This window comes from Nerophis ophidion, linkage group LG03 (assembly GCF_033978795.1).
Source record: "Nerophis ophidion isolate RoL-2023_Sa linkage group LG03, RoL_Noph_v1.0, whole genome shotgun sequence".
Classification (NCBI taxonomy): Eukaryota; Metazoa; Chordata; class Actinopteri; order Syngnathiformes; family Syngnathidae; genus Nerophis; species Nerophis ophidion.
In genome coordinates, this window is record NC_084613.1 from 32,021,585 (window position 1) to 32,045,448 (window position 23,864).

Genomic DNA, 23,864 nt, shown 5'->3' on the forward strand with positions numbered 1-23,864 from the left:
TAGAGCCCACATACTTTGGGAATGGTGCCATTACCGAGGGCAGTAGGTCAGCAAGAGTTGTCGTTGTGGCTGTATTAATGTTGCGGCTGCTATAGCAGTTATTATTATTATTAGTTTGACGGACATGCGTCTGAACCTCGAATTTTATAAGGTAATGATCGGACAATACTTTAGTATACGGGAGTATCGTAACTTTGGAAACGGTGATGCCCCTGACAAGCACTAGGTCTATCGTATTACCGTTGCGATGCGTGGGTTCATTTATTATTTGTGTGAGACCACAGCTATCAATTACAGTCTGGAGCGCTACGCACGGTGGGTCCGATGGGGTATTCATATGGATATTAAAGTCCCCCATTATGATTATATTATCGGCGTGTGTCACTAGATCATCAACGAACTCTGAGAATTCATTAATTAAGTCCGAATAGGGCCCTGGGGGGCGGTAGATAACAGCCAGGTGTAGAGGCAGTGGTGTGACAGACCTCATAGTAAGCACCTCAAACGATTTATATTTATTATTTATGTTAGGACTAAGGTTAAAGTTTTCGTTGTATATTAGTGCGACCCCCCCACCCCTTTTAAGCGGACGGGCAATATGCGCATGTGTAAAGTTAGGAGGACATGCCTCATTTAGCGCAAAAAAGTCGTTTGGTTTAAGCCAGGTTTCGCTGAGACCGATGACGTTAAGATTGTTGTCTCTGATAATATCATTAACTAACAACGTTTTAGGAGACAATGATCTTATGTTTAAAAAACCTATATTATAGGTAGTGAGCTGTTTTAGGGAGTTTTTGATCAAATTATCCGTAGTAGCAATATTTCTGTGTGGAGTTTGCATGTTCTCCCCGTGACTGCGTGGGTTCCCTCCGGGTACTACGGCTTCCTCCCACTTCCAAAGACATACACCTGGGGATAGGTTGATTGGCAACACTAAATTGGCCCTAGTGTGTGAATGTGAGTGTGAATGTTGTCTGTCTATCTGTGTTGGCCCTGCGATGACGTCGCGACTTGTCCAGGGTGTACCCTGCCTTCTGCCCGATTGTAGCTGAGATAGGCGCCAGCGCCCCCCGCGACCCCGAAAGGGAATAAGCGGTAGGAAATGGATGGATGGATGGATGTGATATAAAAGGAAGAGTGGTTTTTATTACATTTTTAATACATGTATGTTTTGTTAGAAACATTACATGTTACAATAATAAAATGTAATGTGAAAAAAGAAAACTTGTAACACATTTTAGACTCATTTTTTCTATCTTGTCAAATCCACTATGAATTGTTAAAATAAATTTGATGTAAAAATGTAGAAAATAATTGCATTTCAAACACATTTAAGAATATATTTCAATTTTTTCGTCGAGTCAAATGTTAAAATGTAAAAATAATAATACCATTTGTAAATTTGTATGTAATTTTTACCGCTTTAAAAAACTTTTATTTTTTTTAAATTTTGTTTTCAGATCCATTTTAAAATGTCATGGACACCTCATGGAGAGAACACAACAAAAAGTAGAAGGAAAAAAAAGAAAATAATATTTGTAGCAAATTTTAAAATAAATTGTTATTATCTTGTCAGATTCACACACACCGAGATCTGCCACTGGGGAAGCTGTTACTGACTGACTCATGATTCGCCGACCTGCACACAGAACTGCTGCTGCAGAAGTGATTTGGTGAACGAATCTTTTGAACGAATCAATTTAAGGAACTGATTCTAGTGATTCAGTACAGTAAAAAGAACTGCCGATCCCAGCTCGGATTCGGAGTCGGTCCCAAACATGGCGCTCTATAGTCACGTGAGGAGCTTTTGACCAATCATTTAGGAGATCGTCAGCCTATACTCTCTCTGATTGGTCAAAAGGCCCCCACGTAACTACAGGACGCCGTAAACCGAGCGCTATCTAGTGGCTTAAAATATGTACGACAATACGTTCGTCATGTGACCCATACCCGGAAGTGATTCAATCGGCATCAAAACAGCGGTATAACCTCCTAAACGGACATGGTTCGTTGTTTTATCATTCATACCGTGTGTCCGATAAATGCCCTTGCTCCAGGGGAAAGCAGGGTGCTCTACTCCCGCGTCTTCGGACTGGACGAGGCAGTATTTCATGCCGGGCAGCAGCGGCAGCTCACCCCGCAGGAGAGGCGACTTCTCTCCGCCGAGAAGGTCTCCGTGGTGGCGCGGTATGTTGGTTCATTTCATTTCATTTTTTATTTATCTCCTTCATTGTTGTGCATCTTTGATCGATAGACAATTATAGCTCAATTATACAATTTTACATTTACACACCAATGCCTGAGAAGGAGCAGGATGAAGAAAAATCTTATATTTTCTTCCCCCCTTCAACATAATACGTAGTCTTACTTCATGGATATCATACAAATCAACAAATAAATCCAAATGTAATAAAAATAAACAAAAAACACAACAAGTGCAAAACTTCATGAAGTACAAAACGAACAAAGAAAAATAATAAAAATAATATGCACCTCACGGAATGATACAAAACAAATCCAAAACAAGAAAAAAAAAGGTCGAATAATACATATTTCTATTTATGTGTCTTTATATATATTTTTCAGCTGAAATATATTTTTACAGTCTTTTATATCATTGTAAAGAGAATTCCATAGTTGAACCCCCAAATGGTGTACACATTTGTGTTAAAGGCCTACTGAAACCCACTACTACCGACCACGCAGTCTGATAGTTTATATATCAATGATGAAATCTTAACATTGCAACACATGCCAATACGGCTTTTTTAGTTTACTAAATTGCAATTTTAAATTTTCCGCAAGTTTCCTGTTAAAAACGTCGCGGAATGATTACGCGTACGCGTGACGTCACGGACTGTCAGGAAATATTAGCGCTGCACCAAACACGGCTAAAAATCGTCTCTGTTCATGGCGTAATTACACAGTATTTTGGACATCTGTGTTGCTGAATCTTTTGCAATTTGTTCATATAATAATGGAGACTATAAAGAACAATGCCAGGGTGGAAAGCGGTGGATTGCAGCTGTCTTTAGCACCGAGACACAGCCGGTGTTTCTTTGTTTGTTGTGAAGCTTTAACACAGAGTGGTCAAGCGAACATGTTTCTCTATGTCAACCAGCATGTTTTTGGATGGGGAAATTGTGATATATATCTTACCGGAGAAATCATTGGATTATTCGTCGTCCTGCAGCAGCTGTTTAAAAGGCAGCTGTGAGCTTGGCTCCTCGGCTTCTCTTTGAGACACTTCGTGTTCACCGCAGCCCATCCAACCTCCAGGTATGTCTTTACAATCTTTAAAATCTCACTAAAACACTATTAAAACAATAAGCAGATAAAGGATCTTCCAAAATTATTCTAGTAAATGTGTCTAATTACATCTGGAACGCTCACACTGCCGCCGCCCGGAGCCGTTGCTTTTTTTTATTTTTATTTATTAATTTTTTTCTAGTCCTTCACTTTCAATATCTTAATTCACGGACCTTTCTTTCCCGCTCAAATAATGGGGAAATTGTCGCTTTCTCGGTCCGAATTGCTCTTACTGCTGGTGGCTCCCATTAAAAACAATGTAAATATGTGTGGGGCCCTGCAACTCATGACGTCACGCGCACACTCTTCCGGAAAAGGCAGGGCTTTTCTATTAGCGACCAAAAGTTGCGAACTTTATCGTCGATGTTCTCTACTAAATCCTTTCAGCAAAAATATGGCAATATCGCGAAATGATCAAGTATGACACATACAATGGACCTGCTATTTCCCGTTTAAATAAGAAAATCTCATTTCAGTAGACCTTTAAAGTTGTCCCTGAATACCGATGTTTGAAATGACCTTTTCTTCTATGCTCTTCATTCTCAGAAGTGATGACAAACATTTTTTGTAAATTTGCTGGTGATGTTTTACTTTTAACCTTAAACATGAAACATAATGTCTGTAGCTTCACTAGCTCATGTAGTTTCTATAAACCAGAATTAATAAACAATATGTTAGTGTGTTCTTAGTAATCTACTTCATGAATAATCCTTATAGCTCTTTTCTGTAGTTGATACAATGCTTTAATGTTACTCTTATGTGTTCCCCCACACTTCCACACAGTAGCTGATATATCGCAATATAAGTGCACTATACAATATACACATTGCCCTATAATCTAACACATATTTTACCTTGTTTGATATAAAAATACTCTTAGACATCTTTTTCCGTACATGTGCAATATGAGATTTCCATGTCAGACCGTCATCCATTATCACTCCTAAAAATCTAAGTTCAGAAACCCTTTCAATATCAATTCCATCTTTTGACAGTTTGATCGTTTCCTCCCTTTTCCTCTTACAAAAAAAATATAAACCTTGTTTTTTTTACATTTAATGATAATTTATTGACATGAAACCATCTCTTAAGTTCAATAATTTCTTGTTCAATAATGATTGATAACGCTTTTAAGTCATGTCCCGAACTTTAAAAGTTGGCGTCGTCCGCAAATAAAACAAATTTACATAGCTTTGATACCTTACATATATCATTAATATGTACAATAAACAATTTAGGTCCCAAAATCCAACCTTGTGCAATTCCACATTCAATCCTCATTTGTTCAGATGTATTACCCACAAAATCCACAAACTCTTGTCTATTATCTAAATAACTTCTTTGCCAGTCTAAAACTACTCCTTTCACACCAAATGAATGCAACTTTGACAATAATATAGAATGATCTATAGTGTCAAATGCTTTTTTAAGATCGATAAACACCCCTATAGTGTATTTGTTATTATCAGTTGCTGTTGCTATATCCTCCATTATATTCATTACAGCTGAAGCAGTGGATCTATTGGTTCGGAATCCATACTGGCTCTCACTCAACAACATGTTCTTTTCAATAAAACTGTCTAATTTTTTTACAAATATTTTTTCAATTATTTTAGAAAATTGTGACAGCAGGGACACTCGTCTGTATCAGAATCAGAAAAGTTTTTACTGCCATTGTTTGAGAACGGGTTCACAAACTAGGAATTTTACCTGGCGCAATCGTGCAACATAAAATACGTATAACACAGAATAGAAGAACATGAGCTGTAATTGAGCTATCAGATCTTGTTATTGTTCATGTGTCTGATGGCCGAGCGGAAAAAACTGTTCAGGTGGCGGTAGGTGTGGGTCTGGATGGACCGTAGTCTCCTGCCTGAGGGGGGAGGGGAGAATATTTTGTGTCCAAGGTGAGAAGAGTCAGCTGTGATCCGACCCACACGCCTCCTGGTCCTGGAGGAGGTAGGAGTTTGCAGCCAATCACCTTTTCAGCAGCACGTACGATGCGCTGCAGTTGATACTTGTCCCGGACTGTGGCGGCGGGGAACCACACGGTGATGGAGGAGGTGAGGATGGACTCGATGATTGCTGAGTAAAACTGCACCAGCATCTCAGTTGGCACTTTTAGTTTTTTCAGCTGCCGCAGGAAGTACATCCTCTGCTAGCCTTTCTTCATGAGGGAGCTGATGGTCGGCTCCCACTTGAGATCTTGGGTGATGGTGGTGCCCAGGAAACGGATGGAGTCCACAATGGAGACAGGGGTGGGAGAGTCAATAAGAGTGAGGGGGGATGGTGGGGCTATGACTTTCCTGAAGTCCATGATCATCTCCACTGTTTTCTGGGCGTTCAGCTCCAGGTTGTTGATGCTGCACCAGGACACCAGCCGATCCACCTCTCTCCTGTAGGCAGACTCGTCGCCATCCGAGATGAGCCCCATGAGAATATTGTCGTCCGCAAACTTGAGCAGCTTTACCGACTGGTGACTGGAGGTGCAGCAGTTTGTGCACAGGGAGAAGAGCCAGGGGGAAAGTACACAGCCCTGAGTAGTACCAGTGTTCGTGGTTCGACTGTTCAAGACAATCTTCCCCAGCCGCACGTGCTGTCTTCTGTCCGTCAGCAAGTCATTGATCCAACTGCAGAGGGAGACGGGTACGCTGAGCTGGTAGAGCTTGTCTCATAGCAGTCCAGGGAGGGTGGTGTTGAAGGCAGAGCGGAAGTCCACAAATAAGATCGTGGCGTAGGTTCCTGGGGAGTCCAGATGCTCCAGGATGAAGTGGAGGGCCAGGTTCACTGCATCATCCACAGACCTGTTCGCTCTGTAGGCAAACTGCAGTGGGTCCAGGAGGGGGGCGGTGATGTCCTTGAGGTGGGGCAGGACCAAGCGCTTAAAGGACTTCATTACCACAGACGTCAGCGTCACCGGCCTGTAGTCATTAAGTCCTGTGATCCGAGTTTTCTTGGGGACAGGGACGATAGTGGAGGTCTTGAAACAGGACGGCACGTGGCATAGCTCCAGAGAGGTGTTAAAAATGTCAGTGAAGACAGGAGCCAGATGATCCGCACAGTGTCTCAAGGTGGAGGGGGAGACACCATCAGGCCTGGGGGCCTTCCGCGTGTTCAGCTTCAAGAACTGCCGGCATACATCCTCCTCTCGGATGGAGAGGGCCTTTTGTAAAGTCCTGTGATGTTCTTGGAGTCCTTTAAGTTTTTTAATGTAGTGCCGGAGTTGGTGGGGGTGATGGTGGTTGGAGCAGAGCTTTGATGAGCTGAAGGCCGTTCGTGACGACAGTAATGTGTGTTGAGGTCCTGAGCGAGAGTCCGGTCATTCAGGGCCTGTGGGGCTTTGGGCTTATAGTTCGTAAGGGCCCTTAATCCTCTCCACACGGCTGCAGAGTCATTGGAGCAGAACTGTTTCTGTAGACTGTTAGAGAACACATATATAGCTTTCTCCACTTCCCTGATGAAGTGGTACTTAGCTTCTCTCTCGGTACTCCGGTCACCGCTCCTCCACACAGTGTCTTTTTTCTTGCGCAGCTGTCGGAGCTTGGGTGTGGACCAGGGCTTATCATTGTTATAACAAGCTCTGGTGCGCGTTGGAATGATGCGTGCCTCATTGAACTGTATGTATGAGGTCACAGTGTCCGTAGACCCGTCCAGATTGTCTGTGGCTGCTCCAATTGCCTCCCAGTCTGTCATCTCCAAACATGCACGCTGCTCCTCCACAGCCTCGTCAGTGAAACAATGTTCTTCATAACAGGATTAGTCAATTTCAGTCTCTGTCTGTATGAAGGGATTAAGTGCACCATCATGTAATTAGTAAATCTATGTTTATCTCCCGTTTTAAAGAGTGGAATTACCTTTGCTACCTTCATTCTATTTGGAAAGGTCCCTGTTTGAAAAGAGAGATTAAAAACATAACAAAGAGGTTTGATGATACAGTCAAGTCTTTTTTACAATTATCCTGTCCACACCATCGCTGTCTGTGGATGCCTTATTTTTCAGTTTTGTTACCACCGATAAAATTAAATTTTCACTAACATCTCTTAGAACCATGGAGTGTAGAACCTTGCTTCCTCCGCCAATTTTGGTCCAACATTCACAAAAAAATAATTGAATCCATTTGCCACTTCATTCATATTTGTTATCATCTTATTATCTTCATTGATAAAATAGCTTGGTGGGTTTGTAGGCCCCGATGTTTTTCCTATTACCGTGTTCGAAATATTCCAAGTTCCTTTGATATTGTTTTTATTTTTTTCTAGTAAATTATTATATTCTTTTTTAGCTTGCCTCATTATTGTAATCAATTTGTTTTTGTAAACTTTATATTTGTTTCAGCATCCTTTGTTCTTATTTTATAAAGTCTCTATAAAGTTTGTTTTTCTTTTTACAAGCATTCTATAGTCCCTTTATAATCCAAGGCTTTTTATTGTAGCTCTCTTTGTTACCATACATTCGTACAATGCTTTTCATACAATGATAAATATATATTAAGAAAAGCCTCATATGCAGCATTTGCCTCTCCCACATACACCTCATTCCAGTCTGCTTCAAATAAGTCTTTCCTAAACTTGTTTATTGCCTCTTCAGTCCTTTTCCTTGCATACCTATGGGCTTTTTCCTCCCTCTTTCTATACATTTGACAGTCATAATAAGTAATAAACACAGGTAAGTGGTCACTTATATTATTAATTACTAGTCCACTTTTTATATTATTTTCTATGTCATTTATAAAGATGTGATCAATTAACATAGCACAATTTGTCGCTATTCTACTGGGTTTGGTGATCAATGGATAAAGCCCTCTACTATATACCACATCCAAGAAGTCTCTTGTTGATTTATTTTCTGGGTGAGTTTAGCAGGTCTATGTTATAGTCGCCACACATGACAAATGTTTTCTTTTCCTTTACCTTACACAATACTTCTTCCAGACTATCATTAAATGATTCTTCCTTATACCAAGGTGTCCTATATAAACACGTAACAATAACATTTCTCTTTTCTATGTCTACCTCCACGGTTACACATTCAAATAAATCATCGATTACCACTGTCATACATTCAACAGGTCTACATTTCAAGTTGCAGTCAACAAACAGGGCCACACCTCCTTTCTTCTTGTTTATTTTACTACTGTGATACAACTCATACCCGTTGATGGAGAAATTGATACCTCTGTCTTTATCTATCCATGTTTCAGAAAGTGCCATTATTTTGATTTTGCTGTTTAGAGTCTTCAAGTATTCGTCAATCTTTGAGAAATTTGCATATAAGCTTCTACAGTTGAAATGTATTAAAGAAAAAGTATCATCTAAGCCAGTGGTTCTCAAATGGGGGTACGCGTACCCCTGGGGGTAGTTGACGGTATGCCAATGGGGTACGTGAGATTTTTTAAAAATATTCCAAAAATAGCAACTTTTCAAAAATCCTTTATAAATATGTTTATTGAATAATACTTCAACAAAATACTACTCAGTGTCCTAGTGGTTAGAGTGTCCGCCCTGAGATCGGTCAGTTGTGAGTTCAAACCCCGGCCAAGTCATACCAAAGACTATAAAAAAAATGGGACCCATTGCCTCCCTGCTTGGCACTCAACATCAAGGGGTTGGAATTGGGGGTAAAATCACCGTAAATGATTCCCGCACGCGGCACCCCTGCTCCCCTCACTTCCAAGGGGGTGATCAATGGAATGGGTCAAATGCAGAGGACAAATTTCACCACACCTAGTTTGTGTGTGACAATCTTTGGTACGTAACTTTAACTTTAAAATATGAATGTAAGTTCATTAACTGTGAAAATAAATGCAACAATGCAATATTCAGTGTTGACAGCTAGATTTTTTGTGGACATGTTCCATAAATATTGATGTTAAAGATTTCTTTTTTTGTGAAGAAATGTTTAGAATGAAGTTGATGAATCCAGATGGATCTCTATTACAATCCCCAAAGAGGGCACTTTAAGTTGATGATTACTTCTATGTGTAAAAAACTTTATTTATAATTGAATCACTTGTTTATTTTTCAACAAGTTTTTAGTTATTTTTATATCTTTTTTTCTAAATAGTTCAGGAAAGACCACTACAAATGAGCAATATTTTGCACTGTTATACAATTTAATAAATCAGAAACTGATGACATAGTGCTGTATTTTACTTCTTTATCTCTTTTTTTTCAACCAAAAATGCTTTGCTCTGATTAGGGGGTACTTGAATTAAAAACATGTTGACAGGGGGTACATCACTGAAAAAAGGTTGAGAACCACTGATCTAAGCTGACATTGTCATAAAATTGTTCCTCGGTGTAGATGTCACAAGGAGCATTGATTGAGTTGAACAGATGGTTTTCTGGGTCAACATCAGTTTCAAAGTCATGTAATTTATAGTCCATGTATTCAGCTCTTGAAAACGCTTGATTCTCAGTTGTCTCACCTTTTCGCAGCGTAGCCTTCCCCGTCTCCAGCCAAGGATGAGCCATGTCAGTCATAAGCCTAGCAGGTCTCATCTATATTGATCCAAGTCGCAGAGCCCTCGAATCGTGTCAACTTTGGCTTCTTCATATGGTCCATTTAGCCGAATCATGATTTTGCAGTTTTCTTTTCTGAGGATGTGTGCTTGTCTTGCAATGTCGGTGTTCTTGTTTGTAAGATGTTCATTGATGTAAACCCCAGTTCCCTTCAGCTTCCTTCCCTGCCGTAGTAACTCCGTCTTATGTTTTTGATTCACAAACTGGATCACAATGGCTGGGTTTGTTCTGCTGTCCTTCCTGGGGAAAGTATGGCACGCCGAAATGCTGTCACTTTGAACAGTTATGTTCTTACTTGTGAAGAAGTTAATTACTTGCCGTTCAAGTGTCTCAAGTTCGTCTGCCGGGGCTTCGGCGTCCTTGTCAGCGTCCCTGCTGCGAGTCCCGGCCACTCTTGCATACGTGCGATGTTTGGTTTTCAGTCCGCTTATAATCAAATCGTCCATTCTGGTGTACTGTTCAAATTCGTCAATTCTTGTTTCTGGGTCGCCAAGTTTCTTGTCTTTCTCCTTGATGATGTTTTTTAGCATTTTGATTTCGGTCAACAACTCCATGAGTGTGTCTTGCTGTTTGGCCACTATCCTTACATCCTCAGACAGGGAGTTAAGAGATTTTCTAATCTCCTCCATGTCTTCTTCGATTTTCTTGTGTTTCGCACTCATTTTCTTGATTCACTTGGTTTTCTTTTGCCGGTCTCGTCGCGGCGAGGTGGGCCTGCTGCTGCCGTTTGCTAACCGTTAGCCGCCAGCCGCTAGACGGGCCTCTCCCTCACCGCCCGGCTGCTGCCGTCACTCGCCTCCGCGAGAAAGCTGCCGGTCTAACCGCCGCGTGGTGGTGGTCACACTGCTGCTAGGTGCTGGCCGGGCCACTCGCCTGCCGCCCCGCTGGCGTCACTCGCCGTCGCGAGAAAGCTGCCGGTCTCACACCGCTGCGAGGTGGTGATCCCGCTGCTGCTGGCTGCTAGCCGGGCTAGCGCTGCACCTCTGCGTTGCCCCACCTCAGAGATGCACAAATGCTTGTCCGAGTCAAGCACTTGGCCAGGAAAACAAACTTCTTTTTCTCCCCAACTGGACCAGAACCAACATGGTTGAGCTAGCTATTGTGGTGTGTGTTGACAGCGCCAGTCCCAGGCTTTGTGTGGCGATATCTTGGTCTTTAATATGACTTATTCGTTATCATTATTATTATTATTATTGTTAAGACTCCCAATGCACCCCACCATAACCCTAACGTTACAGCCCCACATAGAGTAATAGTCTGTTTACATGCACAAAAACAAATAATTGACTTCATTTGCTTGAAATTAACTTTTCAAAACACACGTAAAAGTGTGAATAAGGTTTTTGTATGCATCATGCACTTTTTAATGTGTTTCAAGATGATCTCCTTAAGACTTAGACTTCCTTTTTATTGTAATTCAAATTTGAACTTTACAGCACCGATAAGAACAAAATGTTGATACATAAGCTCATGGTAGTGCAGGATAAAAAAAAGCAATAAGGTGCATATGTAATTAAATAAATATATATACATAATATATAAATATATATATATATATATATATATATATATATATATATATATAAAATAAATAAATATATATAATAAATAAATTGATTACTGTACAGATAAATATATTGCACTTTTTTTACATGCGTCCACGTTTATGGATGTATGTTATATTGTCTTTTTTTATTCCAGCGAGTTAATCCATTACAGGGGGAGTTGAGGGGATGATTTAATTATGATGCGTTCAAGAGTCTTACGGCCTGAGGGAAGAAGTTGTTACAGAACCTTGAGGTTCTGCTTCGGAGGCTGCGGAACCTCTTTCTAGAGTCCAGCAGTGAAAACAGTCCTTGGTGTAGGTGGGAGGAGTCTTTGCAGATTTTCTGAGCCCTGGTCAGGCAGCGGCTTTTTGCGATCTCCTGAAAAGGAGAAAGAGGAGTCCTGATTATCTTTTCCGCCGTCCTCACCACTCTCTGGAGAGACTTCCAGTCTGAGGCATTGCAGGCTCCAGTCCAGACAGAGATGCTGTTGGTCAGCAAGCTCTCTATAGTGCCTCTGTAGAATGTGGTGAGAATGGGGTGAGGGAGCTGTGCTATTTTCATCCGACGAAAAAAGTGCATGCGCTGCTGAGTTCTTTGTACAAAAGCTCCGGTGTGTAGGGACCAGGTTATATTGTCAGTTATCTGCACCCCCAGGAACTTGGTGTTGCTTACCATCTCCACCGCTGTGCCGTTGATGTAGAGTGGAGCGCGGCTGGACTGGTGCTTCCTGAAGTCAACGATGATCTCCTTGGTCTTGTTGACATTCAGGACCAGGTTGTTGGTTCTGCACCAGTCAACCAGATGTTTCACCTCCCCCCTGTAGTCCATGTCATTGTTGTCATGGATGAGGCCCACCACTGTCGTGTCGTCCGCAAGCTTCACAATGTGGTTAGTAGTGGACCTGGCTCAGCAGTCATGGGTCATCAACGTGAACAGCAGCGGACTCAGGACGCAGCCCTGGGGGAAGCCGGTGCTCAGGGAGATGGCACTGGAGGTGTTGTTGCCCACTCTCACAGATTGGGGTCTGTCTGTGAGGAAGTCAAGCAGCCAGTTGACTGAATCCAAGGGGGGCCAGTTTGCACACCAAGTGCTGCGGGGTGATGGTGTTGAATGCTGAGCTAAAGTCCAGGAACAACATCCGCACGTGTGTGTCCTTTCCTTCCAGATGTTCTAAGCTCAGATGGAGTGCAGAGGAGATGGCGTCCTACGTAAGCGGTTAGGGCGATAAGCAAACTGGTATGGGTAGAATGTGGGGGGAAGTCTGGAGACAATATATTCCTTTACCACCCTCTCGAAGCACTTCATTATGATGGGGGTGAGTGCAACGGGGGGTAATCATTGAGGGAGGAGATTGTTTTGTTTTTTAGGCACTGGGATGATTGTGCCCGTCTTAAAGCATGATGGTACCACAGCCTGGGTCAGCGAGATGTTGAAGATGTCTGTGAGAACCCCAGCCAGCTGGTCTGCACATCCCTTAAGCACCTTGCCCGGAATGTCATCAGGTCCCGGTGCTTTCCGGGGGTTCACTCTCCTCAGGGTTTTCCGGACATCCGCTATATCCAGCCAGGTTGAGCGGCTACTCATCAGGGCGAGGGATGTTTTTTCTCGCCGGAGTGGTGTTAAGTGCCTTAATGCAGTTAATGTATGATTATCATTAGTGGATGGTAAGTATCGTAAATGGGGTTTTTTTTTATCATCTTAATGCAGGGATTCTCAAACTGTGGTACGGGTTCCATCTAGTGGTACGCCAAAGAATCACTTGATTAAAGTATGGTGTTTTACTATAAAATATTCCAGCTGTGTCTAATGGTCCTGGTGGTTCCAAAGTTGTCCCATTAACGGGTAATGGAGGCCACTGCGCTCATTTGAACCTTCAAGGCAGCAGATATTTTTCTGTACCCTTCCCCAGACTTGTGTCTACAGTAGTGACATGCTGTCAGGGGATGCAAGTGAGGCAGTGCCTCACCTGCCACCAGGTGGCTTAACCATGAGATGTTCCAAAACGAAGTAATTAAATAAAATAAGTTTTAATATTTCTCTTTTGGTTTATGCTTTGTATATGATTTTGGTGTGGTTCCTATATATTTTGATAATTTTCATGGTCAAAATCGCAGAAATGTCATGTTTCCTGATCAAAACATTGCAGCAGATGAGAAGTGAGGCAGACACAGGCGGTGCCTCCACGGCTACACACAGTTTGTATTGGGTGTGCATGCGAGGGGGCGCATACTTGATGCCACGTGGAAAAGGCAGGTCTTGAGGCAGCAGGTACCTCTGCCTCAAGGTAGGGGGTGATATATTGTCAACTTGCAGTTCAATGCCTCAGCAGTACTCTGACTCGCCACACGGGGAGAAGTGGGGACGCTCAAGCTAGCAGACACAGGTCTCTCCAGCGTAAGCCAGCATTTTTTTCTTTTCTTTTTTTTTTAACTGTATTTATAACAAACATGGCCTTTTTATTAGAGTAAGCCAGCGTTTGTGGGTGTTTTTTTGTCAGATGCATAAATATTGTTTAATTTCTTGGAATGAAATTGAATTAATTAAATGTTTCTGCCAATATGGTGGATTATATACTGTATCCAAGAAAAAATACTTCTCTAAACTGGACTTTAAGACAAAATGAATGCGATCATACAAAGTAAGTTTTCATGGAGGATAGCTATTGCTGCTTCAGATAAAAATACAGAAAGGTAAGATACACTCAAAATACTTGATTTGTTTTGTTAAAAGCAAATGGGACCAAAAAGTATTTAATAACAACTTTATCAAATAGTTTTTGGACCCGTTTATCATATCATAATATTATTATGATATTGTTTTTATGAAAGCGAATATCTCTCTTTTTTTCCCTTGTAACTCTAATGTGCAACTTAAATCAACAATGACTAGAGCTGCACATATGAATTTAAAGGCCTACTGAAACCCACTACTACCAACCACGCAGTCCGATAGTTTATATATCAATGATGAAATATCAACATTACAACACATGCCAATACGGCTGTGAACGCCTTCCTGCCCCCATAGTGTGGGTTGCATGGATCATTAACGGAGGACATCGCTTTGCACAGGTTTGACTCTTTATTTCTGCAAATAAAAGTTGCTCGCAGTGTCAGTCGGTCGCTCTTTCAGTGCCTCCTTCTCTGCTCGCGCCAGTCTCCTTTTCAGTCGGCCGTCTTCCTGTGCTGGTCTTTGTCGCTCCGTGGCTCTCCGTGGTTCTCGCTCGTCTGTTCGCTCGGCTGGTCTTTGGTCTGTTCGTTTGTCTCTCTCCTTCTGCCCCGATCGCTCCTCCTTCTCCCCTTTTATACAGCAGGAGAAGATGCACAGATTGAGAGAAAGTGTGTGAATTACGCACCTGGCTCTGATAGCTACAGCGGCACTCCAGGCGCGCCCCGCCTCTCAATTCCACTGCATACTCCGCCTCCTGGCCGCCATCTTGGGTAGGACCATAATTTGTCCTATCTCGCTGTCGGCCTGTTGGCTCCGCCTCTCCACAGTTGTCCATCGTCAAACTCAAGCCGGGCTTCAGTCCGGTTGGGCATACTCCCCCCCCCCCCCCTTTTTTTTTTTTTTTAAGGAGCGGGAAAAAAACTGCCCCGGCCGCTTGTCTTCTTTGTCTTCTTTTTCTTTGTCTTTGCCTTTTTCTTTGTCTTCTCGAACTTCAATTTCTTTGACTTTTTCCTTGTCCTCTTTGACTTTTTCCCTGTCCTCTTTGACTTTTTCCTTGTCCTCTTCGACTTTTTCCTTTTCCTCTTCAACTTTTTATTTATCTTCCTCATCTTGTTCGTCTTCATCATATTCCAGAATTTCTTCAATTATTTCTTCTTCTTTCTCAATTTCCCGAGTTTCTTCGACTTCGTCTTCATCTTCAATTTCTTCTTCATCATCTTGTTAGTCTTCATCTTCCAGAATTTCTTCAATTATTTCTTCTTCTTTCTCAATTTTTTGAGTTTCTTCAGCTTCTTTTTCATCTTCATCATTTTCTTCTTCATCTTCATCATCTTCATCTTCATAATCTTTCAGGATTTCTTCAATTATTTCTCCTTCTTTCTCAATTTATTAAGTTTCTTTAACTTCCTTTCCATCTTCAACTTCTTCTTCATCTTCATCATTACCGGGGGATTTTTTCCTTTCCACCCCCCACCAATCGCGGGGCGAGACGACGGCGGGGCGCTTAGGTGGGTCCCGCGGCCGTTCTCGGCTTTGCCTCCCTCTCTTTGGCCGACAGCTTGCCCTGCTGGTCTGCAGACGCCACTGCCGCCTGTCCAGCCCCACCTTCCAGGTATGAGGTTTCAGTCCGGACTTCACTGGCATTTTTCTTGACCACTTCTTTGGGGGGGGCACTCGCCGCCTCCCTCCATTTGGTCCACCAGTGTTTGCATCAGCTGGAAACACTGATGCTTTTCCTCTGCCAGTCTGCCGAACTTCGCTACGAGCGTCTGGAGGAAGTCGTCCTCTTCTGCCTCTCATGATCTGAGTCGGGCGCCACTATGAACGCCTTCCTGCCGCCATTGTGTGGGTTGCATGGATCATAAATGGAGGACATCGCTTTGCACAGGTTTGACTTTTTACTTTTGCAAATAAAAGTCGCTCGCAGTGTCAGTCGGTCGCTCTTTCAGTGCCTCTTTCTCTGCTCGCGCCGGTCTCCTTTTCAGTCGCCCGTCCTCCTGTGCTGGTCTTTGTCGCTCCGTGGCTCTCCGTGGTTCTCCGTGGTTCTCCGTGGTTCTCGCTCGTCTGTTCGCTCGTCTGGTCTTCCGTCTGTTCGTTTGTCTCTCTCCTTCTCCTTCTGCCCCGATTGCTCCTCCTTCTCCCCTTTTATACAGCAGGAGAAGATGCACAGATTGAGAGCAGGTGTATGAATAACACCTGGCTCTGATCGCTGCAGCGGCACTCGAGGAGCGCCCCGCCTCTCCGTTCCGCTGCATACTCAGCCTCCTGGCCGCCATCTTGGGTAGGACCATGATTTGTCCTAACCCGCTGTCGGCCCTCTCCACAACGGCCGTTTTAGTTTACTAAATTGCAATTTTAAATTTCCCACGAAGTGTCGTGTAAAAAAACGTTGCTGAATGATGACGTGTATGATGACGCGTGTGTTTGACGTCTCGGGTTGTAGCGGACATTATTTTCCAGCCCGATCCAAGCTATAAGTAGTCTGCTTTAATCGCATAATTACACAGTATTCTGGACATCTGTGTTGCTGAATCTTTTGCAATTTGTTCAATTAATAATGGAGAAGTCAAAGTAGAAAGATGGAGGTGGGAATCTTTTAGCCTTTAGCCACACAAACACGGCCGGTGTTTCCTTGTTTAGAATTCCCGAAGATGAAGCTTTACTATGGATCAGAGCGGTCAAGCGAACATGGATCCCGACTCCATGTCAACCGGCAGTTTTCGGTGATAAAATTGTGTTAATAAGTGGCCTCTTACCGGAGACATCAGTGGAGCTTCCGTCCTGCTGCAGCTTCGTGACTTCCCTCAGAGACTCTGGCGTCAACACACCCGTGGCCACACCCCTCCGACTATCAGGTACTATTTAATCTCACTAAAACACTAGCAACACAATAGGCAGATAAGGGATTTTCCAGAATTATCCTAGTAAATGTGTCTAATAACATCTGAATCGCTCCCACTGCAATCACCTTTTTAAAAAAAAAACGTTTTAATTTTATTTAAAACATTTTCTAGTCCTTCACTCTAAATTTTCTCATCCACAAATCTTTCATCCTCGCTCAAATTTCTTGGTCCGAATAGCTCTAGCTGCTGCTGGCTATGATTGTAAACAATGTGAGGATGTAAGGAGCCCTACAACCCGTGACGTCACGCGCACATCGTCTGCTACTAAAGGCAAGGCTTCTTTATTAGCGACCAAAAGTTGCAAACTTTATCGTCGATGTTCTCTACTAAATCCATTCAGCAAAAATATGGCAATATCGCGAAATGATCAAGTATGACACATAGTATGGACCTGCTATCCTTGTTTGAATAAGAAAATCTCATTTCAGTAGGCCTTTAAGTTGATGATTACTTCTATGTGTATAAATCTTTATTTATAATTGAATCACTTGTTTTTAGTTATTTTTACATCTTTTTTTCCGAATAGTTCAAGAAAGACCACTACAAATGAGCAATAATGCCTGGTGTTTAGTTCACCGCACGTCACTGGTCTACGGACTGTTCATTTGACTTCAGTCTTGTTTAGTGTTCTGTCAAGTGAGGGATTTTATACATAGACCTGAATTGACCACAGGTTGACCCCAATTCTTAGTTTCATGGCAAAGGCTGTGAATAATTACTTACATGTGATTTCTTATTTTTTGTTATTTTTATTATTTTGGAATAAGGCTGTACTGTAACAACATTTATAACTGAGAGATTTATATATTTCAGCCCTAAACAACAGCATAAAGAGTTTAATGTTTTTATATCCAGCGACAGCATTTTCTCTTTATGATGATGACTGATACATTTCCCTGTTTGGTCCAGGCAGGTCCACAGTGCTGTCTCCATGTGCCGGGACGCTTCTGGGTGTCCTTTGATGGAGATGCTTCCCGGCGAGGAGACGCTGGCTCTACAGGACGCTGACAGCGGCGTGGTCCGGCTCCGGTCTGGAGACCCCTTCTCTGAGGAGACGAGTGCGCTGTGGATGGCCGTGCAGAATTTGGGCTTCGTGTTGGTGTGCGAGTCTCATGAAAACCTCCTCCTGGCGGAGGGAACCCTGCAGAACCTGACCAGACAGTGCTTGGAGCACCTGCACATGCTGGGCCAAGGCAGCGAGGTATGCTGAATGGCAATATACGATATACATCTCGATATTTTTTCTCTAAAGTAAAAACAAAACACAGAACAGTCCTAGTTACCTGAGATACTAAGTATGTCATTATTTTGACTTAGTAAATATTGACTTACTAAGACAAAATAATGACTAGGTCAAATCAATGACGTACTGGAAATAAGCGTTTGCAATAAGCGTTTGAAAAAAAGAGTTATAAGTGGGGCCACATGCTGACATACGCTCAACTCATCATGCTTAATTTATTACAGCCTTTGGGAAGCCTGTAGTTGATTTTTATTATGTAAATGTTATTTTTGTTATCAACATGTGATAGCAGTGGTCTTGCCATTCAAAACTAGACTGCTACATTACTAATAATCAATGTAACTATAGCTGAAAAAAATAGTACAATAGCAATAGGAGAGACTAATCATCCCTGAACAGCATGGAGTTCATGTAGGCCAAAAGTGAAATAACTTAGTTGTTAACTGTAGGTCAATAATGCTTGTCTTTTCCTCAGACAGACAGGGCTTTGCTGTCCGTAACGCACGCACGCATGCATGCAAACACCGCAAAATGAGCTAATGTTACGCTAAAAGCTAATTAGCCTTCACCTCAAGGACTGCGAGCGAGCTGAGCTGCCGCTTATATTTCTAGAACGTCAACGGGCTCAAAGTGATGTTACTAGTAGTTGATTGGGAGGTGTTTATTATAATTTGGGGAGAGTCCGCTGCATTATTCTCACCTGCTAAACACCTTTCTTTTAACCCGCACCGTCTCTCCTCTCTGCCTGCCTCTGCCGTGAGCACTGACTCCATGCGCTCTGAATACTCACTGCTGATTGGCTGTTACCGCTCTCAATCCATGCTGCTGATTGGCTGTTACATGCGCTCTAAATACGCACTGCTGATTGGCTGTTACTGCTCTGCGTGGAACCAATCTGGGTGGGACGATGCTGGGTGCTGCAGAGACGTATTGACAGAGGCGGAGGCAGTACGAAATGTAGCAGCTTGTTAAGACTTTAGTTTAGCACCAAATGATAATATAAATACATTTAATAAAGTCAAATACAAATAAGGCAACAAGAGAAGTATCCTACACTTCGCTTCTGTAATGTAAATCTGAACATCCGATATGGGCATCTACATCAATATATGATTTGCCTGAGAAGCTGGAAAGGACAAAAAAAAAAGATATATATATATTTTTTGATTTTCTTTTAAGACTGTAGTTTAGGCGGTGGCTCTTTGTTGTTAAGGCGGCCGCCTTAAGAACAAAGCGCCGCGGGGAACCCTGTGTGTGTGTGTGTGTGTATTTAAATATATATAGTAGAGTGTAGGTAGAGTGTCCACCCTGAGATCGGTAGGTCATGAGTTCAAACCCCGGCTGAGTCATACCAAAGACTATAAAAATGGGACTCATTACCTCTCTACTTGGCACTCAGCATTAAGGGTTGGAATTGGGGGTTAAATCACCAAAAAGTTCTATTTTGGTTTAATCTGACCACATGACATTCTCCCAATCATCTGCTGTATCATCCATGTATCCATTTCGGTATAATCTCAACTTGTCGTGTTTGGAGGAAGAAGAATACTGAGTTGCATCCCAAGAACACCATACCTACTGTGAAGCATGGGGTTGGAAGCATCATGCTTTGGGGCTGTTTTTCTGCTAAGGGGACAGGACGATTGATCCGTGTTAAGGAAAGAATGAATGGGGCCATGTATCGTGAGATTTTGAGCCAAAACCTTCCATTAGTGAGAGCTTTGAATGGTTGACCAAATACTTATTTTCCACCATAATGTACAAATATTTTTTTTTTTTTCACATTCTGTCTCTCACAGTTGAAGTGTAACTATGATGCAAATTACAGACCTCTGTCATCAGTGGGAGAACTGACTAAATAGTTTTTTGCCCCACTGTATATATGTGTGTATATATATATATATATATATATATATATATATATATATATATATATATATATATATATATATATATTAGGGCTGCGAATCTTTGGGTGTCCCATGATTCGATTCAATATCGATTATTGGGGTCATGATTCGATAATATATCGATTTTTTTCGATTCAACGCGATTCTCGATTCAAAAACTATATTTTTCCGATTCAAAACGATTCTGTATTCATTCAATACATAGGATTTCAGCAGGATCTACCCCAGTCTGCTGACATGCTAGCAGAGTAGTAGATTTAAAAAAAAAAAGCTCTTTATAATTATAAAGGACAATGTTTTATCAACTGATTGCAATAATGTAAATTTGTTTTAACTATTAAATTAATCAAAAATATGATTTATTTTATCCTTGTGAAAATATTGGACACAGTGTGTTGTCAAGTTTGAGATCCGATTCAAGTGTAAGCCACTGTGACACTATTGTTCTTTTTTATTTTTTTTTATAAATGTCTAATGATAATGTAAATGAGGAATTTTTAATCACTGCTATGCTGAAATTATAACTAATATTGATACTGTTGTTGATAATAATCATTCCTGTTTCACTACTTTTGGTTTGTTCTGTGTCGTGTTTGTGTCTCCTCTCAATTGCTCTGTTTATTGCAGTTCTGAGTGTTGCTAGTTCAGGTTTGGTTTTGGAATTGGATTGCATTGTTATGGTATTGGTGTGTAGTGGTTTGTTGGATTGATAAAAAAAATAAATAAATAAATAAAATTAAAAAAAAAAAAAATCGATTTAAAAAAAAAAAGATAATCGATTCTGAATCGCACAACGTATTCGAATCGATTTTTTTCCCAAACCTCTAATATATATATATATATATATATATATATATATATATATATATATATATATATATATATATATATATATATACATATATATATATATATATATATATATATATATATATATATATATATATATATATATATATATGTATGAATATATATATATGTATGTATATATATATATATATATATATATGTATGTATATATATATATGTGTGTATATATATATGTATATATATATATATATATATATATATATATATATATATATATATATATATATATATATATATATATATATATATATATATATATATATATATATATATATATATATATATATATATATATATATATATATATATATATATATATATATATATAGCCCAATGTGGCCCCCAAGTCAAAAAGTTTGGACACCCCTGTGTTAGAACTTCAAATAAAAGTCACTTTTGTACAATTGGTGACCTTCAATAACTTCTCCTATGTCTTCTGGTTCAGGTTTTGCTGAAGAGCAACCGCATCGACGTTCTCCTCAGCCGCCTGCTTCCACACGGCCAGCTGCTTTTCCTCAACCACCGTTTTGCTCAGAGTCTGGAGAAGGATGTGGCGGCCTACATGAACAAGTGAACACAGGGGTTAGCACTGCCATGTTGGGCCACTTTCAGACTCCTTGCTAGCTTGTGTGGCAGGCCACTGAGCTCCCATGCCCTCAGTGTTGATTGGCCGGGACTTCTAATCCACATGTATATATGACTCAATGTACGCTCTACGTGACGGATTAAAGATGGAACAACACGGGAGATGAAAGTGTAACAATGCAGTTTTCATATGTAACTGTCGACCTTGGTCACAGTACTGAAAGAGTAGCTAGAGCAGGTTTGTTGGCCAACAGATAATTTTTTTTTAATTGGCCCTCCGCGCATTCTACGGACAAAATAAACAGTTCCCAGATTGGAACAACACACACACACGAAAGGCCCAAATCCAGAGAAAAATGACACCTGTAAACCAAAATGGCTGTCAACCTTGTCTATATGGTCTTTTATTATTTCTGTGCGTCCTGTCATGATGAATATGTCTGCACATTTTTTGAATAAGATGCTAAGTTTTCAAGTGTGTTAAAGCCTTTTAATTTTTTTTAGTCTGAGGAATGATAATACCGTAAATTCCGGACTATAAGCCGCTACTTTTTTACTAAACTTTAAACCTTGCGGCTTATAAAACAGAGCGGCTACTTTATGAATTTTTCTTAACTAACCCATTTATATATACAAACCCCGTTTCCATAGGAGTTGGGAAATTGTGTTAGATATAAATATAAACAGAATACAATGATTTGCAAATCCTTTTCAACCCATATTCAATTGAATGCATTACAAAGACAAGATATTTGATGTTCAAACTCATAAACTTAATTTTTTTTTTGCAAATAATAATTGACCTAGAACTTCATGGCTGCAACACGTGCCAAAGTAGTTGGGAAAGGGCATGTTCACCACTGCGTTACATCACCTTTTCTTTTAACAACACTCAATAAACGTTTGGGAACTGAGGAAACTAATTGTTGAAGCTTTGAAAGTGGAATTCTTTCCCAGTCTTGTTTTATGTAGAGCTTCAGTCGTTCAACAGTCCGGGGTCTCCGCTGTCATACTTTACGCTTCATAATGCGCCACACGTTTTCGATGGAAGACAGGTTTGGACTGCAGGCGGGTTCAGGAAAGTACCCATACTGTTTTTTTACAAAGCCACGCTGTTGTAACACTTGTCTTGCTGAAATAAGCAGGGGCGTCCATGATAACGTTGCTTTGATGACAATATATGTTGCTCCAAAACCTGTATGGACCTTTCAGCATTAATGGTGCCTTCACAGATGTGTAAGTTACCCATGCCTTGGGCACTAGTACACCTCCATACCATCACAGATGCTGGCTTTTGAACTTTGCGCCTATAAAAATCTGAATGGTTATTTTCCGCTTTGTTCTGGAGGACACCACGTCCTCTGTTTCCAAATATAATTTGAAATGTGGACTCGTCAGACCACAGAACACCTTTCCACTTTGCATCAGTCCATCATAGTTGAGCTCGGGCCCAGCCAAGCCGGTGGCGTTTCAAAATATTGTTGATAAAGGGGTTTGGCTTTGCATAGTAGAGTTTTAACTTGCACTTACAGATGAAGGGACCAACTGTAGTTACTGACAGTGGTTTTATGAAGTGTTCCTGAGCCCATGTGGTGATATCCTTTACACACTGTCGGTTTTTGATGCAGTACCGCCTGAGGGATCAAAATTCCGTAATATCATCACTTACATGCAGTGATTTCTCCAGATTCTCTGAACTTTTTGATGATTTTACGTACCGTAGATGGTAAAATCCCTAAATTCCTTGCAATAGCTCATTGAGAAATGTTGTTCTAAAACTGTTCGACAATTTGCTTTTAAAGTGGTGACCCTTGCCCCATCCTTGTTTGTGAATTACTTAGCATTTCATGGAAGCTGCTTTTATACCCAATCATGGCACCCAACTGTTCCCAATTAGCCTGTACACCTGTGGGATGTTCCTTATAAGTGTTTGTTGAGCATTCCTCAACTTTATCAGTATTTATTGCCAACTTTGGGATGGGAATTTTCCGCGGCTCTGCGAAATTCTGCCGGGTTTGGCGCTGCCGCCGATCATTTATATATAACAAGATGGCGCCGGTGTGTCTGGTTCGCCGCTTGCCTCTGAGCACTACTGTCTGTTTTGTGGTTATTTTGACATGTGTTTTGAGGACCATCGACTCACTTCTAGTGTATGAACGCCAGGAGTTGTTGAGGATAGGGGAGTCAGTACGGTCATGTGAACTTTACAATGCAAGAGACTCGGATTATTTTTTCCGTGCTAATGCGAACCTACCCGAGTGCTTCCGTCGGGTGAACACGCCGCTGCCCAGGAAGCAGAAATGCCG

The 23,864-nt window shown here is 41.2% G+C and overlaps 1 protein-coding gene across 1 annotated transcript; it reads left to right on the plus strand.

Moving 5' to 3' along the window:
* The first annotated feature begins 1,908 nt into the window (after positions 1–1,908).
* On the plus strand, positions 1,909–22,043 carry ap5s1 (adaptor related protein complex 5 subunit sigma 1). Its single transcript, XM_061894956.1, has 3 exons — positions 1,909–2,187; positions 17,860–18,151; positions 21,419–22,043. The coding sequence occupies exons 1-3, from the start codon at positions 2,003–2,005 to the stop codon at positions 21,545–21,547; spliced, it is 606 nt and encodes a 201-aa protein (XP_061750940.1). The 5' UTR covers positions 1,909–2,002; the 3' UTR covers positions 21,548–22,043.
* The last annotated feature ends 1,821 nt before the right edge of the window (positions 22,044–23,864 follow it).